The sequence below is a fragment of the Endocarpon pusillum genome (genome assembly GCF_000464535.1).
Source record: "Endocarpon pusillum Z07020 unplaced genomic scaffold scaffold1751, whole genome shotgun sequence".
In the NCBI taxonomy this organism is placed as follows: domain Eukaryota; kingdom Fungi; phylum Ascomycota; class Eurotiomycetes; order Verrucariales; family Verrucariaceae; genus Endocarpon; species Endocarpon pusillum.
The window spans coordinates 89,364-105,253 of NW_006916069.1; the positions used below are offsets into that span (position 1 = coordinate 89,364).

At 49.7% G+C, this 15,890-nt stretch overlaps 7 protein-coding genes across 7 annotated transcripts in view; 3 read left to right on the forward strand and 4 right to left on the reverse strand.

Moving 5' to 3' along the window:
• The window catches only part of EPUS_07742 (Proteasome component PRE6), a gene marked incomplete at both ends in the record, with an annotated part of 944 nt that extends 898 nt beyond the window's left edge, over positions 1-46 (forward strand). Inside the window, one exon of the mRNA XM_007802647.1 lies at positions 7-46. Coding sequence (XP_007800838.1) covers positions 7-46 — 40 coding nt within the window. The remainder of the gene's footprint in view (positions 1-6) is intronic.
• A 269-nt stretch (positions 47-315) lies between these two features.
• On the reverse strand, positions 316-1,002 carry EPUS_07743 (uncharacterized protein; the record flags this gene model as incomplete). Its single annotated transcript, XM_007802648.1, has 1 exon — positions 316-1,002. One exon carries the CDS (start codon positions 1,000-1,002, stop codon positions 316-318), a length of 687 nt encoding a protein of 228 aa, XP_007800839.1.
• A 571-nt stretch (positions 1,003-1,573) lies between these two features.
• Positions 1,574-5,479, reverse strand: EPUS_07744 (uncharacterized protein; the record flags this gene model as incomplete). The annotated part of the gene is made up of 3 exons (XM_007802649.1): positions 1,574-1,646; positions 1,698-5,377; positions 5,429-5,479. 3 exons carry the CDS (start codon positions 5,477-5,479, stop codon positions 1,574-1,576), a joined length of 3,804 nt encoding a protein of 1,267 aa, XP_007800840.1.
• Positions 5,480-6,893: 1,414 nt separating this feature from the next.
• On the reverse strand, positions 6,894-8,570 carry EPUS_07745 (D-lactate dehydrogenase; the record flags this gene model as incomplete). The annotated part of the gene is made up of 1 exon (XM_007802650.1): positions 6,894-8,570. The coding sequence occupies one exon, from the start codon at positions 8,568-8,570 to the stop codon at positions 6,894-6,896; it is 1,677 nt and encodes a 558-aa protein (XP_007800841.1).
• Positions 8,571-9,085: 515 nt separating this feature from the next.
• On the forward strand, positions 9,086-10,700 carry EPUS_07746 (uncharacterized protein; the record flags this gene model as incomplete). Its single annotated transcript, XM_007802651.1, has 4 exons — positions 9,086-9,332; positions 9,381-9,506; positions 9,555-9,623; positions 9,676-10,700. 4 exons carry the CDS (start codon positions 9,086-9,088, stop codon positions 10,698-10,700), a joined length of 1,467 nt encoding a protein of 488 aa, XP_007800842.1.
• Positions 10,701-10,796: 96 nt separating this feature from the next.
• EPUS_07747 (uncharacterized protein) lies at positions 10,797-12,587 on the reverse strand (the record flags this gene model as incomplete). Its single annotated transcript, XM_007802652.1, has 2 exons — positions 10,797-12,323; positions 12,387-12,587. 2 exons carry the CDS (start codon positions 12,585-12,587, stop codon positions 10,797-10,799), a joined length of 1,728 nt encoding a protein of 575 aa, XP_007800843.1.
• An 807-nt stretch (positions 12,588-13,394) lies between these two features.
• Positions 13,395-15,203, forward strand: EPUS_07748 (uncharacterized protein; the record flags this gene model as incomplete). The annotated part of the gene is made up of 3 exons (XM_007802653.1): positions 13,395-13,530; positions 13,581-13,661; positions 13,708-15,203. The coding sequence occupies 3 exons, from the start codon at positions 13,395-13,397 to the stop codon at positions 15,201-15,203; spliced, it is 1,713 nt and encodes a 570-aa protein (XP_007800844.1).
• Positions 15,204-15,890: the final 687 nt, after the last annotated feature.

A 15,890-nucleotide genomic window follows, 5' to 3' on the forward strand; every position in this document is an offset into this window, starting at 1 on the left:
GGACAGGGACGACGAGCTTGCCGACCAGGCCGGGTGGGGATACTGAGAGCTAGGAGGAACTACATAGTCGATACGATAGAGAATCAAAGCGCGGCGTTTTGGCAAAATCAGCGTCATGCACGTATCGTTCATTGATGCAAGACTAATGGCAAGTCGACAACTTTTCGCTTCATAGCTCGCCCGGACGTACATGTATCCGCATGCTCCTTGAGCCACGGCAAGCGACTTCCTGCCTCAATCCATCGCACATCTCCACTGCACCAGCCAGCTCGAACACTATCACTCATTTATCATGCTTCCCCCTTCCCCCTTCCCCTACGTCTTCTGTCTCTTCTGCTCATGTTCCCCACCCTCCTTCTTATGCTCATCCTCAATGATATTCCCATCCTCATCCATGCGCTTACTCTCCTCATTGATCCCATCCCACTTGGGCACCCCATCCTTGATATCCACCACGCGCCTCGAATAAAACATGTGACACTCGGGCTTGAACGCCTCGCGGCCTTCCTTGGAGTTGATGCCCTCGATCAGCGTCGGAAACAGCAGGATCATGTTGCGTCCTTCATCCATGATGGGCGTGCGACAGTAGGCACAGCTGACCTTGCAGGGCAGCTTGTGGCGCGTCGTGCATTCCGACGGGTCGTACCAGGCGAGATCGTGGTGGCCGTGCGTGAAGTTGATGTCGGTCTTGTGGAAGATGGCGGCCCATTGGAAGGGCGACCCGTGCAGCCGTTGGCACGTCGTGCAGTGGCAGTATTTGGCGGCGAGCGGTTTGTCGCGCGAGAGTTGGTACCGCGTTTTACCACAGTGGCATTTGCCGTTCCACACGGCGTGGAAGGAGTCCGAGGAGCGGTGGATTTGGTAGGGGGGTCTCTGCTTCCATTCGTCTTGGTCGGATCGCGAGGTGGATGTGTCGCCGTTTTCATGGGTGTTGGTTGATTGGTTAGTTGGGCTCGGGGCACGTTGTTGTTCTTGATCTTGGTTCTGTTGGTTGGAGGACATGGTCGTGAATGTTCGACTGATGGCAACACGAGTGAAGGGGCTGTTTTGGATGGAGCCTCTAGAAACTTGACGTGAGTATTGAGGAGTGATAGCGATAGGTCTGAGGGAACGCCCAAGAGACGGCAGGGCAAACATGTAAAAAGTGTGTAATTGGCCTTGGAAGGGGAAGGTCACTTGAAGTTGAATTTCAGAAGAAGCATGGGTAAGGGTAATCGGGAATCAGTAGAGCTCAATATCTTCCAGACGAGTGAGTACGAGCATCATAGTGCGCTATTGCAATGATGACGTCTTGGCTGTCGTGTGTCCACCACCTGAAGCTCGGGAACTGTTTCCGCTGGTAAAAAAAAGGTGTTAGAGCGGTGACGGTGCTAACCGAATTAGTATGTCCTGGCATCATAGCTTCAACCACGCATTACTTCATAGTCGTGACGTGTTTTACTTTCTTTACATAGTAGATCCTAGACGAAGTGCAGGGATAATCAACGCACTCTTATGCAAGGTACAAATCGCTAGTGACTCGGTGGACCACTTTCACAGCCGAATATCAAAAGTGCTCAACGTGTACAGCTACCTACTGGGTCCCGGTAATGGCAGCTCGAGCTTGTTTCGGCGTCAACCCCAGAGTGCTGACCAGATATTCAATGCTATTCAAGTGATTAGCTCTTGTTTCGACCTCGCCCTGGGGAAATGCACACCTAGCTTCAGAGGTAAGTTTACGCCGAACTTCGCTAAATTGCTCACGGCACTCCGCCCAGGTCTGCTCTTGTTTGTCTGGATCAATGGTCTTCAGTCGAATTTTAAAAGTCCCACTGACGGGTCTGTGGTCGCTGACACGTATTTCATGCCTTCTATACTCAGTCTGTTTGATACGTCCGACGCCTCGATATAGTATTCGGTCGCACCATGCTGGTGACCGTTTCTTCTCGCTAGAATCATATGTATCGCTGCCGACATCATATTTGTAAGTCGGTGCAAACGTGATGGGTGCCTCAACAAATGGACTCAGTCGGAAGCCAGACACTCTCCGCCTTGACAACATGATCTGATCTCTTTCAAGCAACTTTTCAAGCTCGCCTTTATTGACCATGTTGATGACATTATCTCGTGGGATCGCGTCAATTCGATAGTTGAGATCACCATTCAGGATGCAGATTTCGTGGTCAAGAATTTGGGTCCCATCGCCTCCTCCAACGTAGAATGAAGCTCGCGTATCTGGATTTCGTTCGGCAGGTAAAGACTCTGCTTCAAGTATGGTTGCAATGTCATTGTTTCGATGAGAAGTCTGCGTTTGACCTGCGGCGAGATGACAATTGATGAAGCACAGCGAGCTATCATCAAACATGAACCGTGTGATGAGTGCTCCCTTGTTGCCATAATGGCCTTTCATCCCACATTTTACCTCACTGAAGTTCACGTTCCGAATGTTGTTCTCCTCTTTTTGACGTACAAAGATACATTGAAACAGTCCGATGAGGCAAGACGTGTGTACTTCGGTATAAGAGTATCGGGGACCTGTGTATCGATTGATACACTTTCCCAGATAATCTCGCCATTCACGATACACTCGACTGACGTGCTGTTCGGACTTTGCATTCTCTTTGTCCTTTTTCTTTCCAAACCCAAAGATACTCTTTGCGGTAACAGCCCTATCTTCCAAATCGACTATCTCCTGGAAGCCGAAGACTAGGAGTTCGGGCGGATCGTCGACGTGGATGGCATCAGAAATGAAATCGCTACGGATGTCGGAAGGGTTGCAAGCACCAACGTTCCAGGTCACAACTGCGGCTCTGATTTCTCGAAAAGTGCAATATTTCAAATCATTGCGCTGCATCGCTGCTTCCAACCAATCCTCCTCGAGCATGCCATCCCACAATCGAATACAATTGTCGTGACCAATTGAAGCAACCTGCAGTCGATTGAGCGTCCATATACTGCTGGGATCAAGCAGCATTGACACAGTCGGACCATCATGCGCTCGCCAATCTTTCTTCACTTTCCACGGATTACACGAAGTGTCGTAGACATAAATTTTACCGGTCTTATACGCTGTCCATAGGTTCTCTCCTACAAAAGCAATAGCGCTGATCTTGTAGTCACTGACCTTGATAACACCAACACATGCATAATCTTTGGCCTTGTAGATGCTGACCTTTCCATCGGCATGTCCAAGATACACACGGCCATCTTGGCGACAAGTGTATGCACCGGAGGTGATGTCTCCAGTCCCGGCTTGACAAAGAGGCTGCTGCAAAATGGAAAACGAACTATCGTGGCCAGGTCTGAAGATTCTGATCTCCTTGCCAATGGCGTACCACAGCATGTCCTGCACGGTCATAGAAAAGGTATGTCCTTTGGGTACACGATGTGCATGATGGCTATGTTTCAGGCTGGGCATGCGAAATTCTTCTGCGCACCATACAAAGAGCTTGCCTTCGTCATCTAACGTCCACAAGTCTTTCCTGTTCCGGAGTATCCGAATGACCTCGCGTCGGTTGTGTACGGCGCTCGTAGCAACAACCGCTCGTGTGGCAACATCAATCTCGTGCAGCTCACCAATATTGCTTCCGATCCAGAGACGAGCACCTTCGTCTTCAGGGTTCTGTCCAGGTTTGAAAGTAATGGATGTCATCTTGACAGTCTCACCATGGCTCAGGCTAAAAATTTGTTCACCTCGAGACAAGTCCCATGCTCTGGTCACATAACCAGTTGTGCAGATGTATTGGCCACACATGTCAAAGACCCTCGAATCGAACTTCGTAGGTATCTCTTGCGCTCCTTGGTGAAATTGCGGCGGGCGGCGATTTGCCTGACTTGAGTCGGGATATTCCGATCGAGTAATGGGCAGATCCTGCTCATACTCTTGCGCCTCGTCCGAATCATCCGCATAATGTCTTTGTGTGAACTTAGATTTATGGTTACTATCTATGTTTTGCTTTGCAAAGGTTTGGTCTTGAGTTGTGCTTCCCTCAAAAGTGGTCCTCCTTGGAGGAGGCGGGAATTCGGTACGACCAGCCACTGATGGCACCGATGATTTCCTGGCTTGAGGAGCAGGTTTTCTGGATCGATCGAATGATTGAGGCGGCGGTAGAGGGTCGTGGCTGGTTGCTTGCGTTCTGGACCACTCGGTAGGCGGTAGCGGAGGAGCCCTGGGAGCGGCGTTTTCAGCTTGCGGCTCGGTAGAGCGGTTTTTTGACGTCCCAAACTGGCTCGGATCGCGCTGCACACCACTGAATCCAGAAGAAATTTTGGGGATCGCTGGTGGAGGTAGGGTTCTAGCCTGCTCTGACACATGTCGTTGCGCGGGCTTCTGCTGCGATGATGCCAGGTGTCGTGCATCTATGCTCCCAGTGATCTTGTGCGAGGAACGTTCTGAGACGGTACTCGCACGTGCAGGTACGTTCTCATGAGTCCTGGCCATCGATGTTGAGGCATTCGTACTGAAGCCGAGAGACCTTGGGTCGCGAGGCTCAATGCTTCCGGTTGGACTTGAAAACCCCATCAAGCGTGGATCTCTATTGGTCTCTCTTGATTGGGGGGAGAACGCCTCCGATCCTTTTCCACGAGTGTGAGCCTCGAACTTTGTCCTTACCGCCTCAGGTGAGGGAGGTTGGGGCGCCGTAAAGGTCGAACGTCCTGGTGAAGGACTTCCCTCGCTGCTCGGCGGAGTACTGAAAGGGGAGACACTTTTGTCCGGCTTTTCGATCGGTTCAGGGGTCAGTCGTCTACTTTCGTGTTCTGGAGGTGACTTAGGTTTGGCTGGAATTTTCGGTTTTTCTGCTCGATTCACTGCTGGTGCAATTGAAGAAGTCCGAGCAGGAAAGTGGTGAGAGGTAAGCACACCTGGCACGTGTGATGAATCTTGAGACTGCACTTCAGCACTGTTGGCTGCAGACCTTTGCGTCACCGATGGAAGCGGTGGCTGAGCGGGCAAAGTGTTGAACTTAGATATCCTTCCTGGAGCGACTGTAGCAAGTAAACGTTCAGGAGATCTTGATCCATTTCTAGAGACAGGATTCGTTCTTGGTGGTGACTTCGGAGAGTTGATTGTCACAGACGGAGTGAGCTGCGGCGTTGACCCAAAGTTCATAGACATTGGACGTTTGTGTACTTTCCTGGATGGTGATGCAGATCGAGGAAGAGGAACTCCAGGATTTCGAGGTGTCACCGGTCTCTCTCCATTACTGGCTCCTGAGGTGCTGCTCCATGACGACTGCGGCCTAGGTAGATCCAGAGAAACTCTTCCAACACTACCTAAATGCGCAGTATTCTGGTGTAGGAATTTCGACCTGTTATCTTGTGGTGATGGTACTGCTTCGCTCGAGCCTCTGGTATTCTTGAGAGCCTCAAAATGCGACAGGAGAGAGGAGACGGGCCTCTAAAACTCCGTTAGCAAGCTAGTTGTATTTCTATACGTACTCAATCTCACAATTGAAGAGCCGTCTGTTCCCTTAGTCAGTTCGTCCTCCTTGCCCGCCATACTGTCATCCCTGCCTTCGACGTCCAACTCCACCGGGCTCTCCGCCCCAACAAGCGCTTTTATAAGAGTGATCGGATGATGTACTGGTCATACAAGTGTTGAACAGGGTAAGTCGAGGTGGAAACAGGGGGTAAGAATAGTCGCCGTCGGGCACGAAGCGGTCAGTATCCGAATGGACTGTGCAAAGGCAAGCGGTAGGTCTGCAAATAGTCACACATTGCTGCTCATCGTAGCCAGCCCGGTAGAATTTCGGCACGACATAGAAATCTGTCTTGTGTCATCGCGGTGACAGTGAGGCTGATTGTGAATCGCAGGAGTGGAAGAGCGAAAGCCTCGTGAATCGTTTGTTGTGACAAGGGTTGGTTGTTGTTCGAGTTGCGGTGACCCTTGCAGGCATTCCCTTCTCCAACGGCGATCCTCCGCTCTCCAAATAACCCCTCCAAGACATTTTTTTGCTTAACCCCTTTGGGAAATATGCTGTTCAATTACTAGTACTACGTTACTACGCCTAACCGCGCGCTGAGTACTTGACGTCTTTATCTTTACAAACAATTCGGCCCAGTTTTACCCTCTCCGTCCTCTAGCTTAGCGCGCTTCGGATCTAGACTTCTCAATTGTCGTTGTCAAACTCCTGATATCGTTTCATTACAATATGTGGTAAGCCCATCACCCCTGCACCCCGAATCTACCAACGGCTGATTGTTGCCCAGCAAGCACATTTTAAATGCCCAAGTCTCAATCCGGTCTCCATGTTGTGTGTTTTTCAAGCGCGAAGTCTTTTGCTCTCTAGCGAATGATTTCAACTAACCCTTTGCCAGGCCGGAAATGGTTCGATTGTGCAGAATGCCACCAAGAACAAGCAGACCACCCACTACTGCAAAGCTTTGACATGACCTTCATCTGCAAGAAATGTAAAAAAGCATTCCGGAAAGATGCAAAGGAGTTTGAGGAGTCGTACGTCTCTCGCTTCCGGGGTCATTCCAGCCCACCAGTCGTCGTACGTTGCTGACTCTTTCATTTCAGTGACGAGTATTGTCCCCATTGCGACAATCACTTCGTGTTGGATGCTCTAACTCCAAAGGTGGCTTTGAATGTAGAAGGGGAGGATGCCAGGATAGACTCCAGGTCTGCCTTCTACAGAGTCTACCTTGGGGTTTTTGATCACTAACGATGTCCTACAGGATGATTAAAGATGAACGCGTGAAAGGTCTAGAGCAGAGATCGATATTCAACGTCAAGGATGCTGCAGACCGGCTTGGCTAAATAGACCATCAGCCTATCACCAGAAGCTCCAGAGTGATTTCCCAACATAAGCAACTTGGCTGGGAAGGGCCTCGTACACAGGAGTCACCAGCCGGGAACCTTACCATTGCACGGGGTTCTGAAAATGTATATTGATGAATTGCGTCTTCTATCATATGTACTTGTAGGGATTCATAATGCCTTTTGGATCATACAGATCCTTGATCTGTTTCATTAACCTGATCATAGTCTCGCTCCGGCTGTATCCGATATACGCCTTCTTTGCAACACCCAAACCATGCTCTGCGCTGATGCTGCCGTTTCTCTTCTTGATCCATTCATAGACCCAGGGTTCCAGGGCTTGCTCCACTTCTCTGGCATAGCGCCGTACTGCAACATTCAGGTGTAGGTTAGAGTCACCCATGTGACCATAGCCCATTACTCCAACACAGGGATGAGAATCATCTTTGCCAACAAGGCCAGCAGACGAAAGCCTCTCTCTTGTTTCTTCTACAAGAGAGTAGAGCTCTGGCAGCGGTATCGATAAATCGTATTTGTAGGTACCACCAAAATGCCCAATAGCTTCAGTGATACCTTCGCGCCAGCCCCAAAGGGAACGTACCTGTGTTTCATCCTGAGCAATGACGCCGTCTGAGACGATTTCTGAGCCCATCACCGATTCGAGGAAATGTTCTAATTTCTCGTTGTCGTGCTCTGTATTTGACCCACTGGTCTCAACTAGACAATAGAAGGGATGTCTGCCCTCAAGGGGCCTCTTGTTTCCGGTAACTTGGTGGACGTAGTCCTGGGTCTGGCCGTCCATCAGCTCGAAGGCTGACAGGATTTCAGAGAGCTGGCTTTTGGCTTCGATGTAGGCCTGCTGCACTTTTTCAAAAGATTCGAGGCCGAAATATGCCACGTTAATGGCCTTCGGACGTTGAGGACAAACGACAGAAACAGCTGTTATCAACCCAATGGTACCCTCTCCACCTATGAATAGCTGTTTCAGATCGTAGCCGGTGTTGTTCTTGCGTAGCTTGGATAGGTCGTCTACAATTGTTCCGTCGGGCAGAACAGCCTCAATCCCCAGTACATTCCCATGTAGTGAGCCATAGCGGAGTAGACGTAAGCCACCTGCATTTGTAGCTACATTGCCACCGATATGACACGATCCCTTGGCTCCAAGATCCAAGGGAAAGATGTGGTTCTTTCCCGCCAGAAAATTGTCCACGACTTCCAATATGCATCCTGCATCCACAACCAGAATTCCGCTCACCTCATCAAAGCTTCTGATGTTGTTCATACGGCTTGTTGAAATCACAATTTCATCAAATACAGGAACGGACCCGCCAACCAAGCCAGAATTGCCTCCTTGTGGGACAACTGCCAGCATGTTATCGTTGCAATATTTCAACACTTTGCTCACTTCTTCAGTTGATTTTGGCTTGACCACTAATCTTGTGTGGCCACGATATTTCCGCATCCAATCACTATTATAACCTTCCAAATCATCGCCAGCATCCCTTGTAACACCGTCTAGCACAGCCGTATCTCCTCCTAGTATGCCTTTGAAGAACTCAACATGCTCGGACGAGATTTCGGAGTACTTTGGATCGCGCTTGAGACCAGGGTATGACTCGCTAGTATACTTGATTTGCTTGGAATGCGAAGCAACAGCGTCAGTATCTGCTGTCGTCGTAGCTTCGGAAGTCTGCTGAGAAGGAACAGATCTGGAGAAGTGACGACTGAGACAGGGGATGGCTCGACCAGGGGAACGACATTGTAGGGCACCAGTCCTATGCAACTGACGCACAAAGCGAGCGAGTGCTCGTGGGCAATGCGCTGCCATTGATGTCGACGTCCTGACCTCAATTGCTCACGCCCAGAAGTTGCACCATTGAAATTTAGTACCAAGTACGGAGTACGCGAGCAAGCAAATCGCGGAAAGGATTCGGAGACGCCAAACTCTTTGCAGATACACCCCGAATTCGTAAGAGAATAGCTGAGGCTGCAAATTGCATGCAAAGTTTTCTGCACGTCTAGAGCACGATGTCATCCCACTTTTTCTGTCACCTGACCTGAAGATCCACCTACCAAATTTGGACGTATCCAGGACTCCAAGGGTCTACCGTCGCACGGCACCCATGTTCTGACTTGAGACACACAAACACCCTCTCTTCCTTTCTTAGGAAATAGTTCTAAGGTCCAGATTATCGCAGCAAAACTCTGATGTTTGAAAATGCTACCCTGGTTTTACTGTGGGGGAGTCCAAAGTCCATTATGATCCAGGCATAGGCCGTCTACACACATCTGGATCGAAGTCGACCTCTACCTTGTTTAAATAGAGGAGGCACTTCTGTTGACATGAGCTCCACAAACAGACAGAGCTCACAGCTATTAACGCCTTCGATTCCGCGACCTCCACCATCCCTCCCAAAGAACTCAAACTCATCAGTACCCACCCTCACACGCAACGTTGACCCTAGTCTATCTACCGGAGTACTTAGGGAACGACCGGGCGAGCAACCCTTGTTGCCTGCAGAAAAGGTCTACCCAATCCAGATTGGCACAGAACTGTTCCGGCTCTCCGGTGCATCCATCACTTCTGATGGTTCGTAATTTTTGCTATGTTGGAGAAGTGGATGCTAAGATCTGATAGCACCCTCTTACTTCACACATTTTTTCGAAGACCAAGTCCGGCAGACTGAAGGAAATCAGAGTATCAAAACCTTGTACATAGACCGGGACCCGACCGTTTTCCATGACATTGCTCGCCATCTCCAGGGTAGGAGAGTAACCTTCCCTAATTGGCATTGTGACTGATCTTTCCAAGGCTACTGCGTCCAACCTCTGGATGGCACTCACTACGTCAGACTCTTTGCAGACGCTCAATTCTACAGCTGTAATCCACCAGACTTCCTTGCTCATAGTACTATACTAAGCTACCCCTACAGTACCGCGCCTAATATCTCAACTATTCTCCTCCGAAATCTTCATCCAAATCGGCGACCACAACTTCCAAGTCCCTCGCGACATCTTCTCTTCCCCTGGCGACTCCCCCAACTTCTTCACCCTAGGCTTCGGCCTCTTCTTCGCCACCCGAGAGGAGACCTTCCCAGGCCTCGACCGCACAGGCCTGCTACGCCCTCCTCCCATTGCTTCACCTTGCGTCCCCTCCCGCTCCGCCAACGTCTTTTCCCAACTCCTACATCTCCTCCGGGGTTATCCGCTACGGATCGAGAACGAGGATCATCGTGCTGAACTGTTGAGGGATTGTCGGTATTTCCACCTTAGAGGGCTAGAGCAGAAATTGATCGCACATGAGATTACTTATAATCCCGAGCGACAGACTTTGGAGATCTTACTGAGGCTGGACGATGTGAAACCGAGCGGTATCTCCTTCGTTCAGGACGAAAACAAGAACATCCCTTCAAGTCTTTCTGTCAATGTTACCACTGGCTGGGTCCACTACGCTCGCCCCTTTGTCGATGAGACTCCTCTCGAATTAATTCTCGAGATCGGCTCAGATCATACCATCCTTAATCTCGGACCCAATGGCAAGAACCAAGCTATGTTCCATGGTCTGACCAAAGCAAGAGTCTCTGCTCTGCTGCAGGTTGTTGCTGGCAAAGTCGGGACGCCGCTAAGTATATCTGCGGAAACCATGGTCAAGTTCATCATGGATACGACCACAGACCTCACCTTAGATGGGAAGCCAGCTGATGCAGTGAGGGAATCTAAAACTACGCAGATAGCTGAGCGCATAGGCACGGCCATGTCTCCAGAGAGCAAGAAACGGAAGCTGGATGATGGTCTTGAGTCTGTGGTTCGGGAATGGAAGGTCAGAACTGGTCAATGGAGATTGAGGGTCCAGCAAGAGGCTGGCAAGAATGGTGCAGAGATCGTTCTGGTGGCGGTCAAGGTTGATGCATTTATGTGTGAGAGAGCGAAGAATGCTAGAAGGAAGTTTCTGAGTTGATGTTCTCTCCCGAAAAGCGCTCTGCTAACAACTTTGATGTGGATATAACTCGGCATGGCTCTTCGTTCAAATACTGCCCACAAAAATACCTGTCTTCTACCCGTCTTCATCTGCACTAAACCCATTCCATTCTTCCTCATCCTCTTTCATGTCACCGTTTGCTCCGGGTCCGACATCCTCCAGTTCCTCAACCGTCTTCGGATCTCTCACAAATCCCACTACAAAGAATCCGATCGTTCCATCCTCACCACCTGGTCTACATCTGATGCAAGCCTCCCTAAAGCCACTTCTCTCCTCACTCGTCATCGCATTCCAAATCTCCTTAACAGCCCCTTCGGTCCCCTCTACATCCAACTCATCCCCTCTATGCGGCCAAACCCTGAGACCATCGGGTTGTTCACCTCTTCTCAAGAGCCGCCAGCACCTGCCTCTAGCTACCGTAGAGTTCAAGGCTCGTAAGACCACGACCTCGTTTTCCTGAGCGTGGATGCTGCATGTTGAGTAGGTCACTATGGATGCGTTCCGGAAAGCAAATGCATGTTCGAGCATTCGGGTCTGGAGGTTTGAAAGTCTCTGGAGCCGGTCTGTATCGATGTTCGAAGATGTGGTTGGAGGTGTGTTCACTTCGGTATCCTCAGATAACTCTTGCGGCAAGATATCTCTTTTTCGCTTGTTTGAAGATTTAGGAATACCGTTTCTGGTACCGTTCCCGTCTTCCACCTTGAAGTTCTCGTCTCTCCTCCTTCTTGTGTCCTTCGGCAAGACGAGTGTTGGGAGATCTTCTCTGCCCAAGATACCGCTGCCAGAACAACTAGGGTCGAGCAAAAGATGCGTAACATTGCTGAATCTCTTTCCCTGTGGATCTAGAGCTAGAAAATCTTGCTTCGCTAGGACTTTCACCATGCCTTGGGCGCCCGCTCGGTCGAGCATGCTCTCTAAGGTCTTCGATCTTTTGGGATCACGTTCACAGGCAAATACCACGCGTTTACGCGGTGCAGGGCGAGCAGCAAGATTGAACTTCTTGGCAAGGATTGAGGCAAGATGGGACGATTTGTTTCCTGGGGCTGCGCAACCATCAATCAAATCAGCGTCATCAGCCCTATTAGCGCATAGAGACAGTTTCGGGTTTGAATCCAAGATTAGATGGGCAGGGAAACACGACGCCTTGTCTTGTAGAAGGATTTTTCCTGCTTCGTAGGCTGCAGTTTGAACAAGCTCTTTCGTAGGCACATTCGTTGCCAGCAGGTCTGGGATATTTGGATCCCGAAAATATGCTTTTCTTGTCCCTGTATCGCCACACAACCGACCTAGTGTAGAACATACTGCGAAAGTCGCAAAGGTTGTCCTGAGCTCTTCCTCGAGATTGGTCTTCAAATAGTTAATTCGGACCCACCGGGGCTGTTGGAAGCCTTTTTCAAATGTCCTCTTTTGGGCACTAACATGTAAGCGGAGATCCTCGAGCGTTGCGCATTTTCGACGTAGTCGAGCTTTGGTCAGCTCTGAAGCTAGGCGTGCCTTGTGGCGCTCTATTGCAAGCCGAAGAGGGTGATTCTGTGGACAAGCAATGCCCCGTCTGGAAAGAAGGTGGTCATGGACGAGGAATATTGCCAGGAGCGGAGTTAGCTAGACCGAATGCTAATGTGTCAGTCAGCAGAGCTACGAGCGACTACGCGGGTTTGGGCATACCTTTGGTTCTTGTGATATGATGCCCGTATTGTCAATGATCTCCGAGAGTACGACATCCCATTCGGCGCAACCTGTAATGAGACCATACAAAAGGGAGGGAGGTGACTTGAGGGGCGTGTTGCTGTCGTAGACACGCGATCTGAGCGACCCTCTTGAAAACGATGAAGATAATATATCAGCCGCCTCATAGTACAGAGCCATGTCTGTGTTCCGCCGTCAGTAAGGTACGGGCGAAGCAGAAGCTTTGACCTTCGCTTTGACCTTTCATGCTCTGGCGTCTTTTGGCAACAATAGGATGGCCCAAGCTCAATCGGGCCGGAACGCTGCCGGATCAACGTATTTCGACATATATAGTACTACTACTAGTAGTACAGTATGAGGCAGAAGTACTGTATTGTTAGCACGGTGCTAAGAATAACTAGTTCTGATCCGTCTCCACACCCCATACTAGAAGCTATTTCTTATGCCCACCCACACAAATCAGCAAATTAGATCTTATGCTCATCTTATAGTGGAGAACGTCCTGCACGCAACGACGGTACAAGAGCGCGCACTGGTACAGCCTTGAAGAGCCTGTTGGGAGTGGTTTCCAGAACGAGCTCCATAGTGGGATACAAAGCAGTACCATGCAATCTCCACCCTTTTACTGGTTAGAGCATCGCAAGCACCGCCTTCCGCAGTGTCTGTATCTCATTCGATTCACAAATTTTTACCCCATCTCCTACCACACTACTTACGCTTTCTCAAAAGGGCGCAGCCCCTGCTGCGAAACACACTAACTCAATAAATTAGGTAGTACAGTTGCTTATCGTGAAACAAGTCAACTGAATGACAGGCTGAAGAGTATGTACTACATGAGGCTGTGTCTCATGGACCGAAATTGCTTTTTATGCCTTACTTCGGCTTGGCTCTTCCTTTTTCTTTCCGCTAAATCTACTTTGGAGGACTCTTAGCCCAGCCAATTTGATCTTACCGTGCCTACATTGTTATATTGATATTCGAGGAAACATGGTTCAGTCGAGGATCTGTCTCTTACTTCTATGCTACCAGCTTCTTGATGTAGTGGATGCACAGGGGAATTTTACCAGTTCCACACCTTCAGTCCCCGCAGCTAGCGATTTCATAAGGCGCTCGTGGCATTCTTGTAAGAGCCGTGCTACCATTTCCCCGGACCTGTCGATAACCAATGTCTAGCCATCGTGGTTGGGAATTTTCTGTATATTGATGGAGGAGATCTCTGGCAAATGGTCGATGGCATTATGCTCTGGGGCCCGAGTAAGCTCATTCGTTGCGGCAAACCTACAGTTCTGACCAGTGGTAGATACTAAGACATTGTCTATCGACCTCACGAAGTCATGGACAAATACTACAGTTGAAATGAATCCGATTAATAAAACGATCGAATCATGGGATGAAGCATATCTCTGGCCGGACTCTAGTCGCTCTTCGTTCTACCAGTGGGGCGGGTCAATTTCAACTAGAAAAGTGCCTCCGATCGTCGCAGCATCTTCTCTTTGCAAATTTGAACCTGATAACCGTGGAGGAGGGGAGTGGACAGAGCTAGGACATGCCTCCAACTCCATTTTCCGAGACCTTCGACGAAGCGTTAGAGGAGCTACAGCCAGCAGAGATGACATCTGGTATATGGTAGGGGGAGCCACACATTGTTCTTCAGATCGAAGCATCAGCGAGTGCAGTACATTTACAAGCCTCGGTCCCATCATTTCATACAACTCAACATCTAATCTCTGGACCAACGACTCTGCTCAAGATTTCACTGGGTCCGAAACTGCAATTTTTAGTGCCATGCACAACGTCCCTTTCGGTAGCTCGGTCGGCCTTAATGTCATCTTTGGTGGAGGGACAACATTTTCGGGCAGAACCAGCGACACATATTACCCTACCAATCTCCTCGATTTCCAGCACATATACATATACGATCCTATTACAAAGACATTTCATAGCCAGACTGCCACGGGTCCGCGGCCTAGCCCACGCATTCAATTCTGCTCAGTCGGGACTCCGGGTGACAACGGAAGCTATGAGATTTTTGTCTTCGGAGGATATGAGCAGTTAAATATCACAAGTAATGAGGTTTACGTTCTATCGTTACCCGCGTTTGTTTGGTTCAAGGCAGATCATACTGCGACCAGCCCGCGACGGGCACACGAGTGCAATATTGTTGGCCAAGGAGGTAGTCAAATGGCCGTCATAGGAGGAATTGATATATCGTTTCCCACTGGCACAACGAGAAACTCACCAGACCCATGGACCAACGGCATCAATGTCTTCGACCTCAGCGCTATGCGCTGGAAAGATACTTACGACCCAAATAACCCACCTTATCAAAGCCCTTCCGTGGTAAGAGACTGGTACACAAAGAATGGTTCCTCTCCCCTTTGGGACTCTCCAGCAGTTGAGAGACTTTTTCTCGAGGCAGTTACACCCACCACCACGCCTGTGCCACCATCTGGGTTAAATCAATCCGAGATAGGTACGCCGCCGTCGGATGGAAAACCTAATGTAGGTGCCATTGCAGGAGGTGTCGTCGGTGGTGTCACAGTGCTGGCGGTCATTGCGTTTGTGATGCATTATATATTCAAAAAGCAAAGAACGGATAGTGAGAGCAATGATTACCGCAAGCCAGAGCTTGAAGCCAGTGTCAGCAATTACACCACGGAATCAGCACACCAAGGAAGAACCGTTCGCGAGCAGCAGCATCCGCAATCCACCTTGTTGGAGCTACCGCAATCCGCCTTGTTGGAGCTACCGCCTGCTGACGATCGGTATGAGGCGGACAGTGGAAACGCAAGATGATGATACCAGGTGTCAAGATTCAAACTAATGCTGGACATTCACGACTTCGATGTAGCGCCATCAGTCCCTAAATGGCTTGGCTAGTTATGGGGGTCCGAGATTGTGAGAGTCTGACTCTCATCTTTGCGTACGCGACGTTGCATAGGGGAGGCATTAGATTCTGACAAAGTTACCGTGGTTGAACTTGACGTTCTCGGGCTGCGTTTCTTGTGTTTTGATACGCAATGCCTGGCAGCAACTGTTCGTATTGGTGTTCTATCTGGGTACTTGGTTGAGGATAGGCCTCGAAGAAGGAAAGAGAAGTAGAGATAGCAGGGTAACAGCGCTATGCCCAATCAGGACTAGCCCTAGTGGCTTGATCCCCCCTGCCTATGACATGGATGGGGATGAAGACATCGCATCATCGGATAGTTTAAGGCGATTATGCCAACATTGTTCTTAGGGCAAAACAGTAGTCCTTCAAGATCAGTTTCGATTATGCTGACAAGATCGAAAGAGACCAGATGTAGCACCAGGTCTGAACTGTGGTAATCGTGATACCAACGTACGGTATTGCCTGAAAGTGTGAGTAGCCCGTGGCTATGTGCACTACTCATGTTGCTGTGGAAGTTTGCTCACAGAATAGAGGTCGGAAAAGTTGGTCCAGGGACCTCTTCTCTTCTTATGCTGCTCTACAGCCTGAAGATC